The sequence below is a fragment of the Atractosteus spatula genome, chromosome 23, assembly GCF_055471065.1.
Source record: "Atractosteus spatula isolate fAtrSpa1 chromosome 23, fAtrSpa1.hap1, whole genome shotgun sequence".
NCBI lineage: Eukaryota > Metazoa > Chordata > Actinopteri > Semionotiformes > Lepisosteidae > Atractosteus > Atractosteus spatula.
In genome coordinates, this window is record NC_142728.1 from 1,154,704 (window position 1) to 1,182,208 (window position 27,505).

The 27,505-nt window shown below is 40.5% G+C and overlaps 2 protein-coding genes across 2 annotated transcripts in view; one reads left to right on the forward strand and one right to left on the reverse strand.

Moving 5' to 3' along the window:
* Positions 1–810: 810 nt before the first annotated feature.
* On the reverse strand, positions 811–3,805 carry spaca9 (sperm acrosome associated 9). Its single transcript, XM_088904577.1, has 3 exons — positions 3,656–3,805; positions 2,227–2,429; positions 811–1,212 (listed from the first exon to the last, which is right to left on the reverse strand). Exons 1-3 carry the CDS (start codon positions 3,797–3,799, stop codon positions 855–857), a joined length of 705 nt encoding a protein of 234 aa, XP_088760703.1. The 5' UTR covers positions 3,800–3,805; the 3' UTR covers positions 811–854.
* A 3,105-nt stretch (positions 3,806–6,910) lies between these two features.
* ak8 (adenylate kinase 8) overlaps positions 6,911–27,505 on the forward strand; it is a 39,916-nt gene continuing 19,321 nt past the window's right edge. Inside the window, exons 1-8 of the mRNA XM_088904650.1 lie at positions 6,911–6,994; positions 7,447–7,531; positions 8,261–8,310; positions 9,100–9,210; positions 12,556–12,624; positions 22,458–22,539; positions 23,361–23,432; positions 24,051–24,251. Coding sequence (XP_088760776.1) covers positions 6,911–6,994; positions 7,447–7,531; positions 8,261–8,310; positions 9,100–9,210; positions 12,556–12,624; positions 22,458–22,539; positions 23,361–23,432; positions 24,051–24,251 — 754 coding nt within the window. The remainder of the gene's footprint in view (positions 6,995–7,446; positions 7,532–8,260; positions 8,311–9,099; positions 9,211–12,555; positions 12,625–22,457; positions 22,540–23,360; positions 23,433–24,050; positions 24,252–27,505) is intronic.

Below are 27,505 nucleotides of genomic sequence, written 5' to 3' on the forward strand. Positions count from 1 at the left end.
ATTTTTTTTAAATTGATGTTGAATGCAACATGATTGTGTTCCAATGAAAAATGTTGTAGGATTTAGATGGATTCCAAGAATGCTTCAGCAGAACAGTATATTATCAATGTTTTATTTTTCTCTTTATTGGATTTTGAATAATATGAACATGTGATGGTTCAAAATGCTTCAGTTTTAATCTTGCCAAAATTCTTCATAGCTGCCTCATGTGCGACATACAACAGCATGCATTTTAGAGGTCAGTAGGTTTTGCATGGTAGGAATTTTAAATATATAAGGTAATGTGTTGCCTGATAGCATTTCTTGATGGAGCAAAGCCTCAGGAAACTATCTTTTTTTCTGGTTTTGAAATGTGAGTAGCGCATTAATACCATCGACAAAGTGGCAGCTGGCAAAGTGAAGTCAGATTCTTGCCAAAATTAGTGCAGCATCCCATAGCAAAGTGTGTGTTTAACCTCCTTTTCACCAGTTTAATTACTAGAAGAGTAAGATCAAGATAAAGTGCCAAACTCTGTCAGGATACAGTTGTTGGGGAAAAATCGCAGGGTTTTTCTAATCTATTCCTGTCTCCCCTGATCAGCTCTGCTGTATGGCTATATTGATCATGAGGTGTTGCAAACCTACCCCTGTGTAGTAAAGTCCACTAAGATTCCTAAGTAACCAAAAAAAAGGAGAGAAGTTACAATTTAGGCTTAATTAACATCCTTTTCTTTTAACTCTTGTGCTTGTCTAATCAAGAATCTGGAGAAAGATTCTCTTTGGCGTGCTTGAACAGGTGCATTTTTACTTTTCACAGAGTGGAGAAGAAATCGGCTGGAGTGGTAACACTGTCGCGGGGGAGGGAGAGAGAAAGATCAGAATTTACTGGTGCGGCCGGGAGGTCTCCAGGCTGGCTTGCCAGTGTGCCAGCCCCCCTGTCCTGTGGTGGGGGAGTAATGGAGCTGCCCCATGGTGTTGCCGGCGGGCTTGGTCTGAGTGCCCATGGCCTGGATGGCAGGCCTCTCCTTGGCACTGCTGCTCTGCTGCTCCGCGCCGGGCTGTGTGCCCTGCAGGGACGGCGACCTGGTCCTCTTCAAGGGCTTGTGGGCTGTGCCAGCGCCGGACACGCACTGGCAGGCGAGGTCCATGGCCACCGGGATCAGGCTCACCACTCCTCCGTAGTAATTCCTTGCCTCGTCGCAGCTCAGGTGGTTCACCTCATCGTGGGGGTACCTGGGAGAGGTCACAGAGAGGTCGTTTTCCCCATGCACAACATGCGCGGTGTTGGACCTCAGCGAGAACCGCTGCAGCGGATTCCCGGTTGTGATCCGCACGAGCTGCAGCCTCATCTCAAGGCGTTTTTTTTTCCCTGTCGGACCCTCTTCGTTTAAGGTTATGATGAGGGTAACGTGTAGGATTGGGTGGTGAAAGAGTGTTCTGAACAGCGCGTGTGTGAGCAGATGTAAATCTAAAAAGAGGTTTAAAGTGGAACTGCAGTCCCAATTTCTCAGACCAGTTATTCGATTTTGGTAACAAAATAAATTCATTGGCGCTGCAGAAGAATATTAGAAATCTCGAATGAAGCGCAAAATCGTGAATGACGTGGAAGTCGCCATGCTGTCACAAACCTCTGGTCTCACCACAGGCAAGAGCGAGAGTTCACGTGAATTGCAGCGTGATGCGGCCCTTCCTGCTCAGTAGTCACTGTAATGATTAATGCAAGGCGATGTTCAAGCAAATAAACACAGGTTGTGCAGCAGACATTTCACCACAGAAATGTTCCAGCCTTATTAAATGTTCCAGTTAACAAGCGGTTTTTGTTGGCAAAACTGTCTCGAAGTCGAGAACAATATTTCTATTGGATTAAAAGACATGTCTTCACAAGCCAGAGGTTACCTCGTTCTGAATCGCAGAACATGGTGCTGTGCACACCTGGAACTCTTGTCTCGTTTGTGATGTAAATTGGAGGTTTTACAAGTTACAAGGTTTTACTGTGCACATTTTACTTTTATTGTGGTTTGAAATGCCCTCAATCAGTGTTGATTCTTTCTAACCCCGAAATATAAAGGTAGCCTTGCAGTTCCAGTTTAAAGGAGGAAGTATAAATGGAGATTGAAGTTTGACACTGTTCTTAAACTTCAGCTTCGTTCTGGTTTTTTTTTGTTTGTTTTGGTTGGGAGTTATCCAAAAGTGAAATGTTGTGTCTTCACAGGTTTTAGATGGTAGGGGGGCACCAGGAGAACTCACTTGGCCCGCAGTGCGCTGAGGTCGCTCGTGGGGCAGAGCAAGGCCTTGTAGGCCTCCAGGCTCTCGTCAGGAGGTCTGTTCTCTGGCACCAGGGCCTCCAGGAGCTGCGCCACGCCGCGCAGGTCTGCCACGATCTCCAGGAAGAGGGAGAGGATGCGACGGTCGGTGGCGTTATTACAGTGATTGTCCAGATAGTGCTGAACCTGTACGCCGGGAACAAGTCAAGTTGTTAGCTGCTGCACGATAGAAATTGGAGCATCTGCTATCCGGTGAGCTCCCACAGATGTAGTGTTTGAAATTGTTAAAAGAAGGAGCTGTTAGAAACAATTATGACAAAAGATCTACCTTGGAATGATTCTACTTGATCTCGTTTCTTAATTCTTTGTCTTGCCGATTCTATTTACAAAACGCCCTTCAATTCTGAGCCAGAGCTTTTTGACTTGCAGCCTCGACAGCCTTCAGTTTACTGAGTTCTCGAAGGGATTTAACTACTTAAGCGAATCCATATTATTGCTTCCAATAGAAGACAACTTTTACTGGTTAAAACATCGGGTGGCAGCATACTTTACAATCATTTGCAACAGAAATTAAAATGTTTCCTACAGGGCTACAGTTTCTCAAACTTGCATGAACATTGTAAATTTTATTTATGCCCCCAAAAGTTGTGTAGGGCTACCCAACAGCAATGCGTTTTGCAAATATATTTCTCCACAGTACATGCATCTTTAATAAGGTTTGCTAGTTTCTGACATCTTAGCCTCTAATAGTCAGTGATAGAGGGGCTACAGATTTGTTCCAAACTGTTCATAGAAACAGATTATAAACAATTGTTCAAGAATTCCAACAAATGAAAGACATTTTTGAACAAATGCAGAATCTGTAAAGAAGTAGTCTGCAGCTCTGCTCTTGGGAGGTCGCACTGTCTGCTGGGTTTCATAATTCGATGTCAACCTGACCTCTAGATCACTGCCCATTGACCATTAGCAATGAGGGCTCTGCCACTGGCTGTAGTCTATGGCTGTCTAGGAATAGAGCAGCTCATCCCAGCCAAAAACTTCCTGTAAGGCACAGATCCGTTGAATTTAAGGACAGACCAAAAATGGGGTGTTTTGGGCTGCAGGGTAATGGGTTTTGGTTAAAGTGTTATGTTTTTTTTTTTAAGTTAAAATGTTTTAGATTGAAGCTGTTTGGTTTAAAAGATGACCGAGGTCAAGGGTTTAAGGGGTAGAAGATTTTGGTTTAAAGGGTTTAGGGGTTTGTATGTTTGGATTGAAGGGGGAAGGTATGAAGGTTTTAGGTTTGGGTTAATAGGTTAAAGGGCTGTGGGGGGTGATGGGGTTTTTACTGCTCTTGCGGTGCATGAGTAAGCCCCCGGAGAAGGGGCTGTGTCGCCGCGGGGGCCCGGGGGCCCGGGGGCCCGAGCGCCTGCCTGTGCGATGGAGGACACGGGCAGGGTCCTCTCGCGTGCCTGCTCCCGGGTCCTCCCCAGCGCCGCCACGAAGGTCAGCTGCTGCTGCCTGAAGCGCCGGCCCTTCTGCTCGATCGCCCGCAGGGTCTCCCGCGCCGCGCTCATCCTGGCCCGCCCGCCAGCCCAGCCGTGCGCAGGCCTGCGGGCAGAGAGGAGCCGTCCCTCAGCGGCACTAGTAACAATCCCTTACATTTCTACAGCACCTTTCTGGACCCTGCACTCCAAGCGCTTTACAGGTCATGGGGATCCCCTCCACCCCCACCAGTGTGCAGCCCCACCTGCACGATGCACCAGTCTGCTCCCCACACACCAGCTCTCAGTGGGGAGGGGAGCAGAGTGATGGAGCCGGTTCAGAGATGGGGATTAGCAGTAGGCTATAATTGGTAAGGGCCAGAGATTAATAATAAACTGCGAAATGTAGGCAAAAAGACAAATATGCTAACTAGTAACCACTTTGTTTCCCAAACAACTGTTTGAACATAAGAGCAGTTACAAATGAGACTTGGCCCATCTATCCTGTTTTGTACTCAGCAGCTAATTACCCATCTCATCCACATTGTTTCTTGATTTGGCTTCAATGGGATGGTGGGGTGCCTTGTTCTAGACTCCCACAACTCTTTGTGTACAGAAGGGCCACCTGTTCTCGTTTTTAAGGGCACTTCAGTGCAGACTCCTCTGGTGCCTTCTCATTCACATTTCATGCATGCCTGGGTTGGATTTGTCTTTTCTTTTGAAGACTCTGAATACCTGTATCAGGTCTCCTCGCCTGTAGCCTGTAAGGCTAGAAGGGCTCCGTTTTCAGTCTCGGAGTGTGGGACAGTCTCTCAAGCCTCAGAATGGAGCTAGATGCTCCTCTTCAGCCTGCTTCCAGAGCCACAGCATGTTCTTTATAATGTGGAGACCAAACATGCACAAAAACGTACCTACTGCGGTACACGATTTTAACAGAGCCCCCCTTTCTTTAAGCCCTCGTTTAAATCTGATTGCATTTTCACATCTCCGTCCAGGTTGGCTGCGATGAAATTCACACTCAAGGCAAACCAGTAGCGACAAGCGCCTTTTAAAAGCAAATTTCGGTTTATCCTAAACACAAAAACCGCGGTGAGAGTGGAAGCAGGAAGGCAATCAAATCGAACTAACCCAGTCTCACCCGGGGGGGGGGTATCGTCCGATAGCCTAGGGGACTCGAGAAGACAGGCTCAATTTCTCTGCACATTTTAACAACGTTTGTTAAAGAGGGTTTGTTTGTTGCCGTTTGATGTTTGTTTCCAAAATGCGAGGAAACAAATATCGATGGCGACGTGGATGAATGTCTGCCAGTTTTAATCACCTATTCCCCACCCCCGCCGTATGGTTTCCACACGCGTAAACAAAAAAATAAATAAAATAGAAACGGCTGCAGTGTCTATAAGTCAGCAAAGTTATGATGTATTCTAAAAGTTTGCATTGAGCACAGCTGTTTCTGTGGAGCATTGAAATACTGTACATCGACCTGGCGTCGCTACAGTAACCCCACAGTACAAGAGTGTATCATCTATTGAGAAATCTGTAGCCGTGGCTTCGGCAGGGACGACTGAACTGGATAAAATATATAAATCACCATTGCTGGCTACGCAGAGCAGAGAAAAGTCACTAAACTAAAACGCCACGGGTGCAGACGGCAATGTTTTTAATCGTAAAGAGATTCCTTACTTGAAACGTTGGCTTAGCCTTTACTTGAAATTGACTTTTTTTTTAAAAAAAAAGAAGGTACGCTAAAAGTCTCCTTACCTTTACTAATTTTATCCAGATTAACAAGATGAGCTGTGATGTGATTTTGATCTCCTATTTAGCTTTTTTTAAAATATATATATATGCAGTACAACTTCCCCGTTTCTGAATTTCAGGTGCGAAAAGCTTCACTTCAGAAGGAGCTCGGCAGCCATTGTTTACAGCGTTGCTAGGCGACGCGAAACGTCACTTGTCTTTGACGTCCGCCAGCAGCTGCGTCTGCCTTGGCTCAAGATAAACCAGACATGTTAGCTAAACGTGTTCTTCTTCGGATGTAACTCTGTGCTGTGCATTTCCATGCTGCAAACTGGCCACTTTTATTAGTTACAGTTTGCAGTTTCAGAGAAAATTCATAGGGACGTATGTTGTTTTGTTTCTTAAAATTCTGGCTCCCAGCGGTGTTTCCCATACAGGCAAACCCACGCATTTAAAAACTCGTCACCACCCTTGACTTCATTTTCACAAGAAAATGACCAATACAGGTGTTCCGCAGGGATCGAGCTCGTACAACACGATTATTAATACCCAAAACATTCGATTTTATTTTAGGGGTAATTCATTTAAGCCATTTATGCTGTTATAGTGTCCTGCATCTTGACCGGGTTTGAACAACAGTTGATCTGGCGGGCCAGAGTGCACGTTGAATATTCGGTTTGCCAATTTGCCTGTTGTTAAAAACATCTCAAAAAGATGAACCAGGACATCTGGAGTCGCCTCTAATCTTCCTTTCACATAGTGGATTGATCGATCGATATCTAACTCCTTAGGAACCAACGCGTAGCCATGTTCCATAAATGCATACAGTATATATACTGTGACGAGGCGTTACAATACTTTATCGATCCCGTGAGGGAAATTGCAGATGAGTGTGAGGATGCATGTTAATTGTTAGTTTTCTATAGAATTCTGCGATATCGGTTGCATGTGAAGAATTTCACAGGCTCCGATAAATTGCGACTGCAACCACAGTACCGAGCAAGTGCTTCATCGATGAGGTCGGGTGTCTTTATTGACAGGAATCAAAGCAGGTCTCTTTGCTTGAGCTCTGGGCGCAGGTTGATGACGACAGCAACGGCCTTGGCAACCGACTGGCGTTACTAGAAACAGACGGACCGCCGGCGAGGGAATTGTAAGATATGACAAATGATTTCAATTTCTTTTCCTGTTTTAAACATTGGACCTCAAGTGTGGGATTCAGTTTCCACATGTAGTGGTCTTACTTTTGGCGAAATATGGCGCATTTCATCTTTAGGATAGCGACGTTGGAAAGCTTTTTTATGTGATAAACTGGTAACTCAGGGGGGAAAAAAAACAAAAACTAATTAAGATTAGAGCCCCGTATGTTTTTCTTTGGTTTTTGAGAATTATTGCAGAACACATAAATTATTGCTGTCATAGTTTAACGGTGATTTTTATTTTTCAGAAACTTAACATACCTCCGTCAAAATGGACGCAACAACCAAACCCTTGCGAATCGCTCCAGAAATGGGCATCTATGCGGAAAAGCATGAAATCTTTGATTTGCTTCAGGTATGTCGAGTGTTTAACAAAATAATTCCAAACTGTGAAGTCGAGTCTCATCTGAATTTCGAAACGCAGATGTCACGCTGCAGGGAATATTCCTAAAGCAATTATTGAAATACGTTACATATTCAAATCGAAATGTGTAATAAAAGGGGGGGGGTATTCTTAAGTGAGTAGCTGAAAAAGTGACGATACATGTGCAAAATTAAGAAAAAACGACTGTTTATCGCGAAAGAAAGCAAAAACGCCTGTAGCCTTCACTGTCAAATCAAGGATTTTTTTGTGACGAAAAGTTGTACATGATTAATAACAGTGAAGTGAACTCGTGAGCACTGCATGCTAAACTATTTTAAAAGGCTTTCAAAGTATTAAAGCTTCGAAAGCTCACCCCCCCCTGAGAGTGAAGGAAACGTATTCTTTTTACTGGCGATGACCTGCAATGGGCTTCGCTGTTGTAGTCCATGCTGACCAGACTGCTAGTGGACGAGCCAGAGGACCCTATACAGTTCCTGATTGACCTGCTGAAGCGGGACGGCCTGCAGGGTGAGTAAGCTTAAGCACATGAGAGAGCTCCTCGCAGCTCCTGGAACCTCTCAAGGAAGAAAGCATGAAAAAAAAAATCGCTTGTGTTATTTTACCACCAGAGGGCGCTGTTGACAGGTGGTGTATTGTCCCAGAGAGAGTCTATTTAGTTCATTAGGAACAAGTAATAGGTTTATTCCATGCTGAAAAAAAGAAGAAAGAGAACACAACGTTTCGGCCGTGGAGCCTTCTTCAGGTGTGAAGAAGCATAACGCTAGATTGATCTGTCTATTCTCTGCGGGTGACTTTTGGCTGCCACGTTTCCTTCAGGTTTTCTGATGTTTTTTTTTATTTTCTGTTGACCTTACAGCAGTTTCCATTTCTCACACCAGTTTTAGTAAACCGCCGCCCTGCTCAGCATGCTGTACACGCTACGTACCACATGGTGGCGCCCACAGCACTCCTTTGACCATAATTTGTACCATTGAGCTAGATATCTGCCTTAAGGTTTCAATTTTCATTCAAAACACATGTGAAGCTGCAGATATAAAGCATTCCTTTCAGGCTTTCCAAGTCAATCTGAGAGCTATGCGTTTGTGTTTTACTGATTAAGGCAGAAGATCACTTTTATTCTTCAAAGAAATTATCAAAGCTGTGGTGATGATGTATGTATTTTTCAAGATGCTTAGGCTGTTAAGGATATATTTTTTTATTTGTAAATATTAGTTATTAATTCAATGTTCTTTATAGCTCCTAGAGTTTTCCTGTTGGGCCCACCAGCCTCTGGGAAAAGGACTATTGTAAGTATAAAGGAATTAATTGTGTCCAATTTTGGAATATAATGCATATACCTAATGCATCTGTTTTACTAGTCGTCGTTTATGTTTCATTTTCTGGGTTTTTCAGTGGGTGTTAAAACGGGGATTTCAGGAGGAATTTGAAATTGAGGAGAATGCTTCTGAAGTTAATTTGTCAATTAAAATATAAAATAAATGCATTGGCGTGCAGGATATACTGTTAAGGAGTTGTGGAGTTTAAGAATGGTGTTGTCTTTTGACTAAGATCTGGAGTTTTTGGAGTTTTCTTTTTCTGAAATCCTGTAAAACAGCACTTTAAAAGTCATGTGTTGGTACATAGGCACATGCAGCATCAAGGTGGTTGACCTATTCACACAGCTGTGTGATGGAACAAGAAGCACCTTGAATACATGAAATCAGGTGTCCATACAATCAGAACATTCCCACGGACATCAGCAGTACACATCACAGGGCACAAACATCACCGGTGTGCACCAGTCTAAGCATTTTGTATATACACAGATAAATAGATTAGATAAGATAGATTAGATCAGATAGATAAAAAAGGGTCTGGTTTCCAAGGTGTGAATATGTTTTGATGATCAAGCTGTCTTCTCCTGGGGCACTTATCTCAAGCATATATGTGAGGTATATTAAGAACATCTGGTGTGTCCATAATGGGTACCTGTGTCTAGGTCCGAATCCTATCAGTATCTATACCTGACTGTGAACATAGACTGGATATTCATACATTGATGTAAATCACTGTATCTGATTGTTTTCATGTTCTAGGCCAAAATGCTGTGTGAACACACTCATGCCACTCAGATTAATGCCAGTAGTCTACTTAAGGAGGAAAGTGACCTGGTCAAGAGGGCTCTGCAATACCAAGAAAAGCAACAGGTATGTACAGTACTGCAGTATTGTGGGTATAGTGTCAGTTCTGCAGTATAGTGTCAGCAAAACAATGGAACAATGAGGAAAAACAGCTCTGCAATATTTTTTTATTTTTCTCTTCTATAACAACACACATCTTATTGTAAAAGCTGAAATACTCCCAGTGCCTTCCATTACAGGATTTTTATTTGCAGATCAGTTATTTAATGAAACAGAAAGGTTCGTGAAGCTCTGCAACGAACATCCCAGCCGTACTGTAGGAGCTGATGGTTGTAAAGCACCACCTTTATGGACGTCTTTCATAATTACTCTGCTTGCCACCCAACAGGATGGACAAATGACCTCTTCTGTAGTAACATTTCTGATGTTCCTTAGAATAGAGTATGAATCTATTAACTGATTAAAGGGCTGGTTTAAACTAGGCCTTGCAATGGAACATCATCACTAAAAATAAACATTGCCGTGCAAATCTTCTTTCAGTTTTTTCAGTATTTTAGATTCTAGATCATTGATTTTAATCTTAATCATAGTTTTCTATTCTTATACAGCAGTTTTGCTTTTTCTCTATAAATGCACTGTATTGCTGTTTTAATGAGTCCTGGTTAAATAGTCACATGTTTGAAAAACTATCTACCTGATGATGTCAGCCTTCACGGCCTGAAGTTTGAGCATGTTTTTCTTCTTAGTTATATTTCAGTTCTACTGTGGGTATTATATTGGTTTAATATTAATCTTTATTCTTTCACTGAATCAAGTTCATATAGAATCATATGACCACATTCTGACGTGATTTGCACATTTTGTAGCTGTAAGCAAGTACAAGGATATTGTGGAGTTACTGAGGCCAGTCTTAGGAGTTGATATTTTGTGATTCTTTGACATCTTAAGCTTGTATAAAATCTATAGAGGATGTGCATTTGTGATAGCTGTGTTTTCTGTCCAAAATATTTGCCTTGTTTAGTTTTTTTTACATGGACACATGCTGGAAAAACAAGAAGTACTTCATCCCGACATTCTTGAAAATGAGTTAATTTGTCCTCATTAAAAGCTTAAAAATGCATGAATAAATAATGATTAAAAAATAAACATTTTCTTTTTTATGTTTTGCCATATGTAAAATAGGCTGAAATAATTTCTTCTCCATAAAGCGTGTTATAAATTTGCCCTCCCCCAGTCTCCTATCTAGACAGTTCACACGTATGCCAGGAACTTGCTTTACATTGGTAGCTGAAAAAAGGCTTGTTTTTTGGGGACCTTTGAGATGTGAGTTAATGCAATTAAATGATGGTAGTGTTGCCCTCTTATCTTTGAATCTGTAAGCAAGTGGTTCAGAAACTTAAAAAAAGAGAGTGGGAAAAGGAGCTTGAAAAGTCAATCCCAGCGGTTTAATTATTTTAATTATCATCCTCTTTCAGATTTTCTAAAAAAGGCCATTAAAGGATGCCCATTTGGGTTAATCTGATTAAAAACTGAGATGGAAAGAAAGATAAAAGGCCGTCGGTGTCAGTGTTAATTAGGGGAGTTAAAACGGCCATTTGTGAGCTGGGAGTTTAGGGAGGTGTGTTTTTTCTATATAAAACACAGCACCTCATATTTTAGATATGTGAGCTTCTGTTTTTTTTTTTTGCTTTCTTTCGTTCTTTTATATTTTTCACAAAACACGTTAGTAATCATTTTCCCGATTGTCTGAACGCCGTTTATCAGGATGTACTAAGCCTGAGCTTGCTAAGCCTAATGCTAAGCCTCATGCTAGTGAGAGCCTCTGCTGTGCTTATACTGCTCTTTGCTTTTCTTGGTCTTGACATTGACTTGGTTTTAGATTAACCAGCGCTCTGGAAAGCATTGATTACCATGATTGTAACATTGAAACGAACTTGAAAGCACAGCGGAAAATGAAATAGAATACTGAACTACTTCCCTTCTTGTTAAACGCCTTACTATTAGACAGCTTTTGCGAAACAGCTGTGCTGTGTGGCTTTCTTTTGCTGTGCCTATCATGCTTCTGGGACACCTCAAAATCTGGTTTAAAAGAAATGTATTAGTCGCTTTATAGTTATTCAACATGTTTAGCTACTTTATGCTTTTTTTTCATTTGCATGTTTAACTTTCTTGAAATCTATCTTAAGTGTTTCAGAAATCAAGAATGTTATTTTTTTTTTCCCTAAAGCATGACAGTAGAGGAATCTAAGAAGGGCAAATAACTACTGTATAACCTTTGACTTTCAGCAGTAGGTGGTTTAGCATATGCCATGTCTTTTCATAATAGTCAAGGTGGTAAATGTGTTATGTGTGAAAAATACATAAGTGATATTCAATAGATGGGAATAGAGCGCTTCCATAAAAATACGTGCTGCCTGCCAGCATTCTCACAACATTAGGCTGAGATGACTCTGATACATCTTTTTATGGAGTGTGCTAACTTCTAATCCTTTAGCACTGACGTTTGTACTTCTTTGTGAGAACCATGCTCAAGTAGGCCTTTGAAACTCTGTTTACCTTTAGACTGTCTGCCTTCTGTTTAATATGCACTGCTTATCCTTTTAAGGTGACTGAATACAAATGTGATTTTACTTTTTCTTAAACAAAAAAACACGTTGCAGGTTTAAAATGTTCGTATTCATAATAAAGGTCTCAGTGAACTGAGGCTTCAACATTACAAAGCAATTGTGAGCGCAGTACTGCAACTTTTAAATCAGGCATGGACAAAAATTGTGAAAGATCTTCGATGATCTGCATATGGAAGGAGAGGGGGACATGTACAGTAATGACATTGTCACGACAGAGCATTTTATACAGAGCTGATGCTATAAGACTGACTGAGAGCAGGGCAAAGAATAAAGAAGGAATTCCGTACCCAAAACAGATGCGGTGTTGCAGGATGCGAGTGTCAGAAGAAAGGGGGCCTGTGTAATATTAAAACCCGTCTGGCTGAGGATGCGCCTGTGCCACTCCCCCATGCCCCTCGCACGGCCACTGTCTCCCCTCTCAAGGTGACACTTCAAAGCAGCCTCCCAGATACTGGCAGTCTCTGAAGCCAGCATGCAGCCCCTCGCTCCGGCTCTGCCTCCTGCTGGGGCGGTCAGCGCCAAACTGCGCACTCCATACCCCAGGAGACGCTCTGTCAGAAAAACCCACCACCTAAAATAATAAATAAATTATTAAATACATTCCGTCGAAATAATAAAAGCCCCCTTTTTTTTTTTCAATTACCTGTTTCCGCATGGGGGCTACGTAGGGATGGGGTTGAGGGGTGGGAGGAATTGCTTTTGAAGTGAGGAGTTTGAATATTAAAGCTCTTATCTCTTTTCTTTGGCAATTTCTTTTAATGTACATGCTGTGTCATTCTTTAAGGAGATCCCCAGTGAGCTTTGGATCAAGTTGGTCCAGCAGCGCCTGTCAAAAATGGATTGTATCAAACGGGTAAGATCACCTGTGACCTCAGGTAGGATCACCTGCGACCTGTCAGTCGAGCCAGCAACCCCCTGTGCTCCGAGATACAAGCCTGAACCAGTGGTGATTATTATTCCAGAGTTGGACAGACTAGTATTAAACTAGGCATGCTTTTTCTAAATAAACACCTGGACATTAAAACACAATCTTCTCTTGGTGCAGACTTCCTGAAACTTGAAAGTGTTTTGTTAACACTCATAATTATTTGTCATCTTGAGTCGGCGCCTCCACTGAAAGTGACCAATTGAGTCTCATGTCTCTCCTGATGTCTGTGATCTCCGGGAGTCTTTGGCTTTCTGCAGTAAGAGCTGCTGCTTCAAACGGAATTGCCTGTCCTTTCCCTTTGTTAGGAGCACTTGATTATTTTGCAGTTGTCACTGGTTTGTGTTAAGTTGTGATAGGCTTTGGTGTGTGAGGAAAATGAGCATCCTGCATCATGCCGAGTGCTTTTTAATCTTGTTGCCTCTGGTTGAAGGTTCATCCTTTACTTTCTCTGATATTTCTGGACCCGATTTTCTGAGGCTGTTCATTAAATTTGATTTAATTTTCTAGTTTTTTTTCTGTTAAGTTGTGGTATTTCCTTAAACATCTGCACTGCCTACACACCGCTACAGAAGGATTTGAAGTTAATAGAGATAAGCAATACTTCCACTGTCTAGCAGATATAGCCAGTCCCAGGCTTCCTCTGAGGTTTAGCACTGCATTCATTCAACCCGATTAGACAAGCTGTTGATTTTTACAAGCTCAAATGTCAGTAATTAATACACTAGATCTTGGCTCTTGCTGTTAAGCAGGAGACTGTTCATTTGTCCTGAAGATTATCAGTGCAGTCATTTACTGATGCCTTTTGATTAAACAGTCTTTACAAAAATAAATAGTTTTGGATTTGTAAATGATTTCTTTTCTAATTGCATTTTTCAATTTCAAAGGAAGCCCTACAAATTGACATTTCATGCAGTTTATGAAAATATGCAATGCGATATTACAGAGAACTTTCTTTTTAAATTTAATGCAGAAAAGTACAGCCGAAATGTCATGGGCGTTTTAATTGGTTTAACTTTATCCCTCTGCCTCCTGTATAAATACATTTAGAGAGCCATCTCTTTTTTGGTGATGTTTGTTGTGTGAAGGCAGGGAGCGATGTACAGAGGTTTTTAATGAACGAGCCGTTGACAAAAATGCCCAATCCTATTTAGTGAAACAAAATTGTTCTGTTTCTGAGGGTTCATGTGGATCGCCACCCCTTTCCTTTCCTCAAGCACAAGGAAAAAGCAGACGAGCCCCAGTAGAATAATGTGCTGTGTTGGTGAGTGGCGGAACTATGCATAAGCCATGACTGGTGAGGCACAACCAGAGGGAGCAGGGTGATTGATTTGTTGCTTAGTGAGTGGCAGAAAACGGGCTGCAGATTTATTAGCAGGGAAAGGGGAGAGAGGGGAAGAGAGTGTGCATATGTTAATCCAGTGGCTGAACGATGATCAAAGGCTGGAACAAGTCAAGGCCTGCTGGCTGCCTCAGGGCAAACAATGGGCTCGTACAGCCAGGAGAAGGTAAAAGAAAACAAACAGATAGTTATAGAAATCAATAAACTCTATTTGGGTTTTGTTAAGGCAAGGGGAAGAAATGGTCTGAAGGGAGTGCCTGGACTTTCACAAGGGAGGGTGAGAAGTTATTGGTGTTTAACTCTTAACTGCTTCCCAGGCAGTGGGTACCAGCGTATTTGACCTGTCATGTTTCTTTCTCGTGCGTCGAGTACAGGAAAGGGGATTTGTAAAGCGCAGTGATTGAACGGATGGCAAAATGGCTCTTGCAGGTTTGAACGGCAAGTTCTCTGTGATGAGTGGAAAGTTGATATCGTAAAGGCCTGGTCTGTGCCACGTGAGATAAGTGGATAAAATAGCATTTTGATGTTGATGGATTACTGCATGGGCCAGGAAGAGGAGAACCGGAATCTTCTGAAGTGCAGGTTTTCGTAATGTAAAACTACACTTCAGACAAAATGTATTTAGCTGCATTAGATATTATATTGCATATAAGTGCATATTAGCTAAAAGCAGAAAGAAACCAAAGTATTTTTTCCAGTCCACGGAGTCTTTTGTTTCTTTATTGTTTAAGTATTTACTTTAATTACTTTTGTTACATTCCTTTAAATATGGCTGGCTGAATCCAGAGGACACTTTCAACACTGCTTAATAAGGTAAAAAAAAAAAAAAGATTTTCCAAGCCATTTTAGAATAGCAGATCCCTTAAATTGGACTAATTTGGAATTCAAAACAAAGGCTATTTCAGAAACAACAGCTGCAAAGGCCTGTTTCTTTTTTTTTCTAGACTTTATACTCACATATACTGTACACCTGCAGTCCCTGAGGAGTGTTTCTCGAGTCCCAGGAGGGTTGAGTCTCTAATGGCTGCAGAAGATTGCACTCTAAAAGAATCAGAAATACATCCCTCCTGCTGCTTCTTTGAGCCTGCATGCCAAAAAACAATGCCCGTATTGGTGCCACAAACGATGCTTTGTACGATGCATTCTGCAGTGGAGCGCTGCAGCAATTCTAGCTGAATGCCCTGATGGATGTCATTTCTCTGTAGAAGTTTGAAAAAAAAATACGTACACATTTAAAATTGCAAACACTGGTTTAGTTTTTAAGTTTAGCAAATTGCTTGGCTCAAGCTGAATAAATTACTCAACTTTTTCACTGGGCATCCTTTAAGTTTTACTTTTAAGTTAAGTAATTTTACTTTTTTAAACCAGGAATGGATGTTTATCCCTCCAGGCTAAATGTCTGATTATTTTTTTTTTAATCTACATAAACGCAGCGTATTCAGCGAGGAATACAGGCCCTTTCTGTAGCTGCAGGGAATGTTTTCTGAAGATAAATCCCCTCAGTCTGTTCCAGTTTTGGGTGGAGGTCTGTCTGCCTCTGGGATAGTCTAATTCGTGTCTTGGTCCGTTTCTGTGTTTATCAGTTTTCACAATTTATTCATGTACGAATGGTGGAGAGATTGACACGTCTCGCCATGAACACAACCAAGACTCCTTTCACCCTTGTGTGTGTATTATCTGTTTACCTGTCTCATATTAAATTACTTTGAATAATTATTTTTATCATTTTAAATCTAGGTCAGTTGGTTTATCCTTGTCTGTCAGTTGTTTAAAAATTATTAAATATCTCTTTCCTTCTCTTGCTGCCAAAACTTTAAGACGCTAATCTATGGGGAAATCGCAGAGAAATATTTCAAAATGAGGCTAAGCGTCAGGGAGCATTATTAATACCTGAGGGGTTTAGTACAACATAATGACTTGACAAAGCCATAAAATAAGTTCTTGTATGAGTGTAGTGAGGAAAGATGTTCAACCGGAAATCTTTTAGAATTTGTTTTTATTGGATCAATAGTTTATTCCGATAGGTTAAACAGTATGGGTTCAATCTGAGTTTTTAAATTTGTGTTTCAGAGTTCTGACAGGAGGCCTTTCACTTGTGGTGCTTTCAAAGGCAGTAAGTAATGGGACACATTCACCTTTAGTAAGCTTCAGAATGTAAATTCAGATTTTGGTTGTATATCCCTTTAAGGTAATACCTCCATGAAGTAAAGGAGTAAAGGACCTTACACGGAGCTCACAGAGTCTGTGTAAAAATTTGTGATGCAGTCACATTTAGTTCTTGACTCTTCTTGGGGTTTTATGACTTAACCTGTAAAATGCATCTGAAGTTGGATTTAAATCTGGAGAGTGACGTTCGCCAGCCTAATATTCTTCACTTTTCTCATATTAAATTCTTCTTTGCATCGGCTGTATGTTCCAGGTCATAGTCATGCTGTGTGGTGAAGTGCAATTCATTATATTAGTTTTGCAATAGTGGAATCCGTTTTTTCCATCTACATTAGGTTCAGAACATTGCGAACAACCCTTCTGTATACTAGAAGTTTATTTTAAATAAAATGCATCATAAAATCTAACATATATTTTGCATTTCCTTAGCAATTCAATGAGACCTTGTGTACAAGGGACGTCTTAATTAATTTGATTTCTTCTTTACTTACTGGAGGTTTCTGATTCACATTCCTGAAGAGTGCAGAGATGGTCTTATTCATCTGCCTAATTAGAATATTTATTTTTATTTTTTTCTTAAAATCTAGTATTCCAAACACAGTATGTGGTTTCTGTACTTAAAGGAAATAGGTTAACATACAAAATGCACATACTGTATAAACTCCCATACAAGTTGGTGGCATTCATTATCCTCATTTATAATAACTATGCCTAAATGTCATTTTTAATTACAAATCAAAACCGCATATTTATCATGAAAAATCTCTAAACCATGAAGTGCTCAATATGATCCCAGTAATATTATACCTAAAGGATGTTTACCTAAATGTAAACATCTAAACATCCATTTATACCTAAATGTTTTCATTTTGATTAATTATTTTTCCCCTTATTTTTCCTGTGTTCTTCATTTGCAGATGATTCTTCTTATTATTATAAATAATAATATTAATATATGTAACATCTAAACGGTACTATGAACTGAACACATTCAGAAACAAAAGTTATTAGGCTAGGATTGGAATGTGTACAGGGAGAACCTACAGAATCTAAAAAGGAATTGTAAATATTGAAATATGGCATGCTGGATCTTCCCAGAAAGAATCTGTTAATTTATTTATGCTCATTTGTCAGTGTCTGTAATTGAGTGTACTAAAGCACAGCTATTTTGAGCTGACCAGAGTTATCTAATGCAAATTTTAGGGTAAAAAAATCAACAGCTCTAAATAATTGCAGCTGATAAAATATGCATTGTGTTCCCTCGTATAATATTGCTTCAGTTCAGTTCTCGTTGCAGCTCTGTGGTACAGTAATGGCACCTATATACTGTAGTTTATATATAGTGCTTTTTTTTAACCCGCTCAGCGCTGTTACAGACTGCTTGCTTGAGGATTCTGGTTCATATTCCTGAACGTTGTAGAGATGATTGGATTCATTTGTTTAATTAGTGTGTCTCAATTTTTGAGCACTGTACATGGATTCTGTACTTTAAGAAATTGCTAACTTATTTAATAAACCAGTATTCCAGATTTCCCCTTTTATGGGATGATCAGGAGATATCAAGAATCATGAGAATCTTGAATGAAAACACAGTAGCAATGAGTCTAATGAATACCTTGGATATGTTTAATGTTTTGTTGTTTACACTCAAACATTGTTGGACCTGTTGAATGTGAACTAAAGGCATAAAAATGAAAAAAAAAACTTTTAGTTTAAGGGACACAGGATGTGTTTGCTGAGAGTAATTTCTTTATCGTTCTTAACCAGACAAATACTGGCCTGTTGTCCCCGCCTCTCTCTTCAATGTCAGAACGAATGCTTATTTACACTGCTTAGGAAAACAGCTGTTTCAAGACAATGCTGTGCAGTGACAAAAGAAATATGACTCTTAATGAGGATAACGGCTTGGCAGTCCTTAACCCCAGGGGATCACACACATAAAAAAAAAGAAAGAAAATGAAACGAGAAACTTTAATGTGTGCGTACTGAATGGTACTGTTTTATAATAGCCTTAAAAAAATAAAAACAGGTTTAGCATAACCCATTGCGGCGCTGATGTGTTTGGGAATCGGCAGCAGCAGGATACTCCAGTCTTCCCACACATTTATCTTTTCGCTTATAGGTTAAATTAACTGTCCCTATAAACCAACCTTGTTAGGCTCTTGCATGAAGTGACAATTTATGCACTCGTGTCAGGAGGTAGATGTATTTATCCTCGTTGATTCAAAACCGTTTTCTACTCATGTTGACGCCTTTAATTACATTGCAAAAGTGATCTGCTAATTTCGAAATGCAATCACTTGCTGTGTTTTAATTTGATGTATGCTTGTCATTTCCAGAATGCAAACAGTGACAGGCGAGACAACAATCATGAATTTGTGTAAGATTTAAAATCATTTAATCATTTTATTTTTCAGGCGCCTAGGCAGACGTCACTGAAAGACAGTTTTGCAATAGTTATGCACATTAGAAGGAGGATTTGAGCCAGAAAATACAGGTCCTTTTTTAAACTGACAGGTTTGGGTATTCAAGGACCTATCCAGTGAATCCTTATTGACTTGAAATTCTGGCTTCTGATGAAAAAGTCTCCATTTTGCAATAGAAGAGTATACCACCAAATTAAAATGTACTGTTTAATCAGATGTATACATATATATATATTTTTAATCTTTTTAAAGTCTTCATATAGTCTTCTATTTTCTTTTTAGACTATTCTATTTAACAATAGTCTATTATTGACTAAAACTAGGCTTATACCTGACTGTACTAGCTTAGTTTTAGTCAATAGTAGACTATCGTTATCACAATTTAGTCATTTGTGAATTCTGGGAACAGGATTTTTAACCACTACATGCCTACCCTTCTGTTTTAATGGAGGTAAGCCCTTGCACTGCGTGACCTGCTCTGTGTTTCAATTACAGAGTCTTCTCTTTGCAGAAACAGGGGCTGCGAAAGGGCCAGGCCGATGACGCTGAAGGATCCATAGTGTCTGCAGCTCTGGGCACCCTTTGGGATTGCCCATAGAGGACAAGCCTTTTTAATAGAAAAAACACACAGACAATGATTAGATGATTAGCGCCAGGGTGACTAATTACCTAATTGTGGAGTCGCAGGGGGGGCTGCAGGAAGAGACGGGGCCCGGTGTGCGGTGCGTGAGGCGTTGCTTCGCGGAAGGTCTCTTTCCTCCTTGTACAGCCTTGCTCCCTGCTGCCTCCCAGGCCTGCTGTTCACTCCCAGTGACATCTGCTCTGTGCTTGTCCCTCCTGTGATACGGTACCCCTGTGCAGATGTTCCGGTCCCCGGGTCCTGCGCGAGCCGCGCGAGGCGGCCCCTTTGATGTGGGATGAAACGGAATGGCGCGAGCCGCTGGGGGGCGAGGGGAGGCTGGCTCATTAGAATTTCAATCAGGCGCGGCGCGCGGCTTGGGCCGCCCGCGCCACCGCTCAGGGGCCCCCGCGGCGAGCGGGCGAGGAGCGGAGAGCTGGCCAGCCTGCTCACTGCGAGCACTGGTGCTCTCCCAGCCACTCACTCTGTGGGCCACTTGTGCCTTCACTCAGGCATTTCTGCACCACTCGCTTAGCTTGCTTTAGCCCGGGTTTAAGCAGACTTAAACCCTCTTGCTTTTTAAGTCCACTGAAATACAGAATGGCAAAACATCAAATCTAATGCTGGAGCTGACTGTTTGGATTCTGGACTCTTTCCTTCTTTTCTCTCTAGAATCTTTTCTGTTGTTTTGATCAGTCTCGCCTGTGTGTGTGTGTGTGTGTGTGTGTGTGTGTGTGTGTGTGTGTGTGTGTGTGCGCGCGCGCCTTAGCTTCACACTGGGACTGGGTAGTTCCACTCTTGTTAGAAGAAAACCAGGGTGAATTTTCAGTGGTATAGCAGATTACAGGCCACTGGATATGAGCTCTTGGTGGTTGACAGAGCTGATTTGTGGAATTAGGAATTACAGAAGTTCAGACAGTGATTATTAACATTAGAGGCTGTGCATGTTCCTGCCTCAGTGGTTTTGGTAATGATGAACTCCAGGAGATGGGGAAGGCTCAGAAGGCAATGTTAGCACTATTAGTTTTACATTCATGGGCAATCGCCATTTTTTTGGTGCACCAAAGATATCAGAGTTATAATAGTAAGTCCAGGAATATGTATTTGTGGGATGGTTATAAAAAATGTTCTCTACAGCTGATCATGGCTTTCTGTTACCTTTGATTTAAGTACCTTCCCAATTATGGATAATAACTCATGGTATGACTCTTTTTGACTACTGTATCATAAATAAGGAATAAGAAATGTTTATTTCCTATCTTAATATAGGACACAATGCTCAATCATTGCAAACCTTGATTACACAGGTATCTTCTTAAGGGTGATTATTCACAGCTACTGTGTCCAAACTGATTTTTTTTGTTTGTTATTGGTCTAAGGAAAAAAGATACTGACTGCTTGCATCGCACATCGCTTAGCCATCTAAGCAGATGTTATTTTTTATTTTTGGACCTGCCCCCCAGCTTGTTAGTGTTCAGATTTAGGAGAATGCTGCAAGGTTTTCTTGCTTGTCCTTTTGTGGACCAAAAATGTTTTTATTTACCAAACAAATTAGTTATTACTGCAAGTCATATTACATGTAACTAAGATAAATTTGTTCAGAAACTGCTTTTATGCCATTTAGATTTATTCCAGAATGCCAAGCTATCCTGTTGTATGATCATTTTTGAATATGGCAAATTACAAACTTGTGAAATGCTAAAATGGCTAGAGTGCATCACCCAGGTGAGCGTCACACTTCAGTGGTATATGAAGTGAGCTTTCTCTTTCCACCCTACTGGATGAGGAGCACTAAACAAATACAGTGAATTATGAAGGTGTTTTTCTCTTACTAATTTAAATGAATTGTTTTTGTGACACATTAAAGTCATCAAAGACTGGCTGATGCATAGCTCACCTATTCTGATCATTTTAACTGCAATAGCGCCGGGGCGTTCTCGGAAATTTGCACACCGCTGTAAATCTGCCTCAGATAATGATGTTGGGAACCCCAGTCATTGGCTATTTAAAAACAAGGCCTGTGATGCTGAGCACGCTGACCTGCGTATCCAGGATTCGCAGGTGAGGAGTCTGCTGCCTCTTCCAGGGACTGGGATATAAATTCCCCTCAGCGGGAAATGTAGCCTGATAACAAGCTGAATGCAATCTTTGGCAGCTCAGTGCCTACACATTGGAGGCAAATAAAGTTTAATGGAAAAACCTGCAGTAGCATGTGTGGGGGATCAGGTAAACTACAGATAGGTTAGCAGTTAAAGATCAAAGCGAAAAACAAAGGCAGATTTCAAACAGACCCTGGAAACTCAATAACACACCCGCAGCTCCTCTGATAATACTTAGATCTATAAATGTTTATTTTATTTATTTATTTTTAAGATATTCATCGCAATAATAAGTTGGCCTTAACAAGCACTTGTGGGAGATGGCTTCTTTTTCCGTTTTTATTTTCCTGCTCCATTGCGCTCCAAGCTTTGGGATTTAGGGGACTATTAGAGAGAATTTCTTTTATTTGTAGCTAATGAATGATATGCATAATATTTTCTTTCTTCTTATGTTCTTCTTTTTATGGCTAACAGTGAGAACTGGGGATAGGAACAAGAGAATTAGACACATTTTCAAGGTTTTATTAATTTAACCCTCATCTTGCCTCACTGTATGAGGCATCACCATTTGCTTTTCATTAATGAATCTGTTCTCTTCTACTTTTTTTTTCTGCTCACACAAGGCATGGAACTGACAAAAACATGTCAATTTAAAAATGTGATTATTCTACTGTATGAGCATTTAGACTTGTTTTTTTTGTAGATGAGTAAAATTGGGACTTTAAAGATGTTATTCATTCTGGATGGGTGCCAGTTACACATAGAAATCCCAACTTGATCCTTACAAAAGACAATACATTTTCTGTTTATAATATGTTCTATAGGTATTCTCTTCTAAAGTTATTAGCCCCTTTCTTAGACTCCATTATTTTACTTAGTTTACTGAAGATTGTTTTGAGATGCATGGGAACAATATCCAGATTCAAAATAACATGTGTAGCCTGAAAATAATTGCTCCTTTTTAATGATACTTCTATTAGTCAAATCTTCACCAATAAGTACGATAATAACAATACTGGAAGCACAGAAATTCAAGAACAAAGCTCAGGCACCTCTCCTAGGTGTGTTACACTTTTGCTAATTAAAGCTTTATTGTGCTCTGTCCTCAGGGCTGGGTGTTTGAAGGGTTACCAAGAACTCGTGAACAGGCTTTGTTACTGCAAGAGGCAGGCATTGCGCCAGAACATGTAGGTGTGTACTTTTTGAAAGCACATATCCCCTTCTCCTTACTATTAAGATACAAATATGTGTTAAAATTGAAGAAAAGGCTTCTGCATAGCATTATGAAGGTGCTGTTCAGATCTAAGATCCAAATACGGTGAAAATGAAAAATGGAAGATTAGACTTTGACCGTTCTGTAAGGTGAGAAATCATGTCAGATGTCATCAACAACATTAAGGAACATACTCCAAGAATCGTCTAGTCATCAGAGCAACAACCTTTTTATTGCCAAGAAACATGTCCAGTAGGTGCGAGATAAGTGTGAGTATCTTGCGAGTTTTGGATAAAATCTCACAAGTAGCTACTATCGCCCAAAATAAGCCATGTGAAGAACTCAATCACAGATTTCAAATCTCCCATGAATAACAATCAAGCCACCACAGCCAATACAAGGGAGCTCCAATTAACAGTTTGGTCAAAACCGAAGTTTTAATCTGGCTTAGCCCAAATTATTGCAGATGTAGCTGCTGCACTTCTATCCAAACTGGGATTTAGAGTAGCACACAAGATATATTCTGGATGGGTAAGGTTCCTGGTCATATTTTGGTACAGAGCTGAGTATTTTATTTTGTAATGTACATATACTGTATACTGTAAGTACTGTATGTTTTACTAAGACTTTTACTTAACCTTTAAGTACAACATGAATGCTTTTGTAGTTGAAGTTGCTACTTCAGTTCTCTGTACTGTTGTTCATAGTGCGTCTTTTCTAGGAATTTAAGAGTGCTGTTTATCTTTTACATTCTCTTATTGTGTAATAAGAAATAAAATGAGCATTTTTTCTGGTTTAGTGTTTCTGGATGCTCCTGACACTGTCCTCATTGAGAGGAACCTGGGAAAGAGAATTGACCCTTTCACTGGAGGTATATTTATTTATAATAGAGGGTTACTTACTGGAGTGCCTTGAAAATTCTATTTTCCTGCCTCTACTTTAACAGGCAATTGGACAAGCCTTTTAAAGAAAAATTCAGGTCGATGGAATACTTCCATCTTAACCTTTCTTACTATATTTCACATGTTCAGGGTAGTTTTAAATAGTTTTTCAGTTTATGTGGTATTACCCTTTCCTCAATACTAAACTTTGTCTTACAGTTGAAATTTTGTGATGTTGCCTTTATTATTTTTCTGTTATCTCTGTGGTGATATACATGTTTTTACTCTTGCGTGCATATCATGTAGGTGTGTATGTAGGTTTATTTTGGTAAAATTGTCAATTTAAATTGATCACATTACGGATTCAGTCGTGTCTGTCCCTTTTACAGTTACACACTAATGTCCTTTCTAAGACAAAATGAGTGTGTGACTCATTTGAGCATAATTAACCAAGCTATCAGGTAGTGATTTACATTTGGGAAGCTTGCTGTAACTCTCCACACATTCATCTTGCCACCTTGCTGCTGCCCAGTCCAGTAGAGCAGTAGAGAAGGTCTGACCTTGTGCGTGTCCCCTCCCCGTCTCCCCCATCCCTCTCGGACTTCCAGATGTGTATCATGCCACCTTCTCCTGGCCCAGTGACGACGCAGTGGCCCGTCGGCTGCAGGAGGCTCCAGGCATCTCGGAGGAGGAAACCGCCGCCCGGCTGCTCCAGTTCCACAGGGAGAGCCACGCCTTGCAGAGGACCTACCAACAGCAGCTCAGGGTCATCAACGCAGACCAGCCCTCTGCTGACGTCTTCTCGCAAAGTACAGTCATTCTCCTCCAGCTGGAGGTTCCTCCTTCTATTAATTTAGTGTTAATGATGACCTGTTATTAATAACTGTTAATATCATCCTTATTATTTTATTAATGCACTGAATGATTGCTAAAGCTACACATCTCTTCCGGGGACAGCACTATAGTTTGCCATCTGTTTCAGGTTTTCAGGAGCAAATCTAACATATTTTAACAAATTTACTAACAAATAAGAATTACACAGTATGTGGTGTCATATTATATTAGCGAGTCAACAACACCCAAAGGGTGAAATGTCTTGAACTGTAATACAGATGGATTATTAATTATGTTGTATCTTGCAGTGTTACTTTGATTTCAAGGTTTCACAAAAGCTAACAATGTAGTTGGTCTCTTAACTGCGTTTTATGCATTGATGCCTCACAACGGTGAACAAAAACCAAGACAGATTGTGATTTACTAAAAAATTAAACCGTAAAGGCATGAGTAAACAAAGAATAATGTAATATAACTTAAACATTTAACATTGATTACCCACACAAAGTCCCCAAACATCAAAGGTATTACATGTTATATTGTATACTTAATAAATTTAGCAAAGTTTTATTTTTCAAAACTGCCCATAAATGGACTTCCAGTGGCTCCCATCTAAGAAGGAGGTGCATTTAGAACAACTTGCACTGAGTGCCCCTTTTCTTTTTAAAGAATTTTAATCTAAATTTAAGTTCAATGCAGTTTTGACGGCTATACCTCAGTTTACATGTCTCTTATGAGAAACATGGTTCATCTGTGATGGAACAAGTTAGCTGCCCCTCCAAAGTCAAGGATCTGAAAGCTAGAAAGCAGCTTACATTTGACACTGCAGACACCGCGCTTTCCTGCAAAGCCCACGATCTATCTTGAATGCAGCTCTGCTGGCTGAGGGATTTTATTATGGGTTGGCTTTGGCACTCCCTGAAAACCAGTCTATTTGCTGATGTCAAAGCTGTCTGTGCTGTGCTGGTGACCATCCAATATTGCCTTTAGCATTTGGAGGAGAGGAATACAGCTGCTCTGTCGTCTCTTTGACAAAGAGAGTATAAGTGGGTGGATTTTTTCAGCAAGTGGAGCACCAGATCCGTGACAGCCTCAGAGAGTTGGTGAAGGAGATGACCCTGCATCAATCCCTTCTGGCCAAATGGAGGTTCAGTCTGGGTCTTCTCGGGTTATTCCACTCTCACAGTAGAGTGTGGAAGATGTTTTGCCTCAGTGCAGAAATCCCCCAGCCGTCTCAGAGTGCAGTCCTTTCTGCATTCTTCCCAGGTCATGGCTAGTGGCGTGTGATCGAATGATCCTTTAATACTGAATTGGAAAATTGCTTTTGTTATAAGATGGCTGTTTTCATGTAGATAAAAAAATTGCTTCTTCTTAAAAAAGGCAAAGACCCCTACGAATGCTATAATTATCACCCATTATCACTATTAAACTCAAATATAAAAATATTACCAAATACTCTTTTCAAAGTGGTCACATTCAACTGACAGGCTTCTTAAAGAGCCAGTTTGCTACTGATAACATACTGCACCTCTGCCATATTCTGGATCAAACTCCCTAGATACAGAATGCAGAATGGCATTGGATCTCGTTTTCGTTTTCATTTTAGGGCTGTTCTAGAATGCTTTGGTTTTGGCTATTCAATTCTCAACATGGTCTGTTCACAGTAGTGAACAGTGCTTGAGTGATTGCAGACCCAGTTATGTTTCCTCAGTTCACACAGAGCATGGCTGTCCATTATCACCCTGATGGCTTGTAGTTTTGATAGAACCACTGGCACAGCTTAATAGACAAAACACTGCTTCAACCTCCCTCCCATTGACATACAGGGCGCTAAACATCATATTTCACCCTGAGGTGCCAGACTTGCCAAAGAAAGAAACCCCGTCAGATAGCAGAAGCAAGTATTCCTGGATGTCAGGACGTAGCCAGAGCGGGTCAGAGGTCAGGAGATCTGGATTGGGAAGATTACACCTCATATACTCACCCACCTTGGGGAAAAATAGGTTTAGTGCAAATTCAGGTACACAAAAAAACGTAGGTAAGAAAATGTATATTCTGTAGCGATCATGCTGTGGTAGTTGCGTTGCAAAACTTTCAGGTTAGGAGGCAGTTTCCTGGGTAGTAAATAATCTCATTACACCTGGGGTGTCAAACTAGGGTGCCAGTTAAGCTGCAGTAAAGAAAGTAGATTTTCCATGTTCCTGTGTTCCATGCTCAAGTCATCTTCCCCACTGGAGTGTGGCTGCTGTGTTGTCATGGAAAAGATGTAGGTTAGAGCATTTATGGTGGAGATTTTGCTTCACCTAAAACCAACAGCATGTCAGAAGATTTTTCTTTCTTTTCTACGTTATTTGATTAGCCCCCAACTAATATTTTTTGTGCGAGTTCCCCCCACCCCAGTTTTGTATATTTTGTGAGTTATATTTTTGTTTTTTTTAATGATTCAAATTTGTTTTAAGAAAATTCCATAAATAATTGCCTTGTATACATTCATTAGAGGAAAATGTCACTTTAGAGTCTTTCTTATGTGGCATTTGAACAGCATTTGACTTTGAATTTATGTCTTGTAGCGTAAGGAAACACATGCTCTCTAAAAATGTGAAACGGAAAGTTTATATGGCATTATTCATATTGCTCAGTTTTGCCATTGCAACTTCCTCAGGGAAATATTGTATATTTAAGTGTGAAGTCTTTGATAAATGTGGTTCAGGTTGTATTATGTAGGCTCTATTCCCCTTTCATATAAACTACAGTAGGTATAGCACACATGCGTATTCAAGCCTGCGTTTGTACTACAGTATGTACTTTTACTTAACATATTACACTTTGTATTATGCTCTTTTCTTCTCAAAAAGAGAAATTCTTCTGCAAAGAGTTTTGCTCAAGCATTTTAAACGCCCCTTCTTTTGTTGTGAGAAGTTGAAGTGAGTAACAAGTTTTAAGGTTTCTGTTCACATAACAAAGGCCTTTGTTCAGTACATTGGTGATGAATATTCTTTCATCGTAATCAGTGGACAATCCATTTGCTCACACGTCCCAAATCTGGTGATAAATGAGGGGCGCTAATTGGGATTAAGGTTCAATGTGTTGTGTGCGAATGCCTCTTTAAGAAATTGCTGGCGCACTCCCTTTTAGCAGAGAAGATCCATCACTGTGTCTCCTGGTGTCCATGTGAGGATCCACTCCAGATTCCAGTGAGACTAGTTATGCGATTGGGATTCTCCACAGA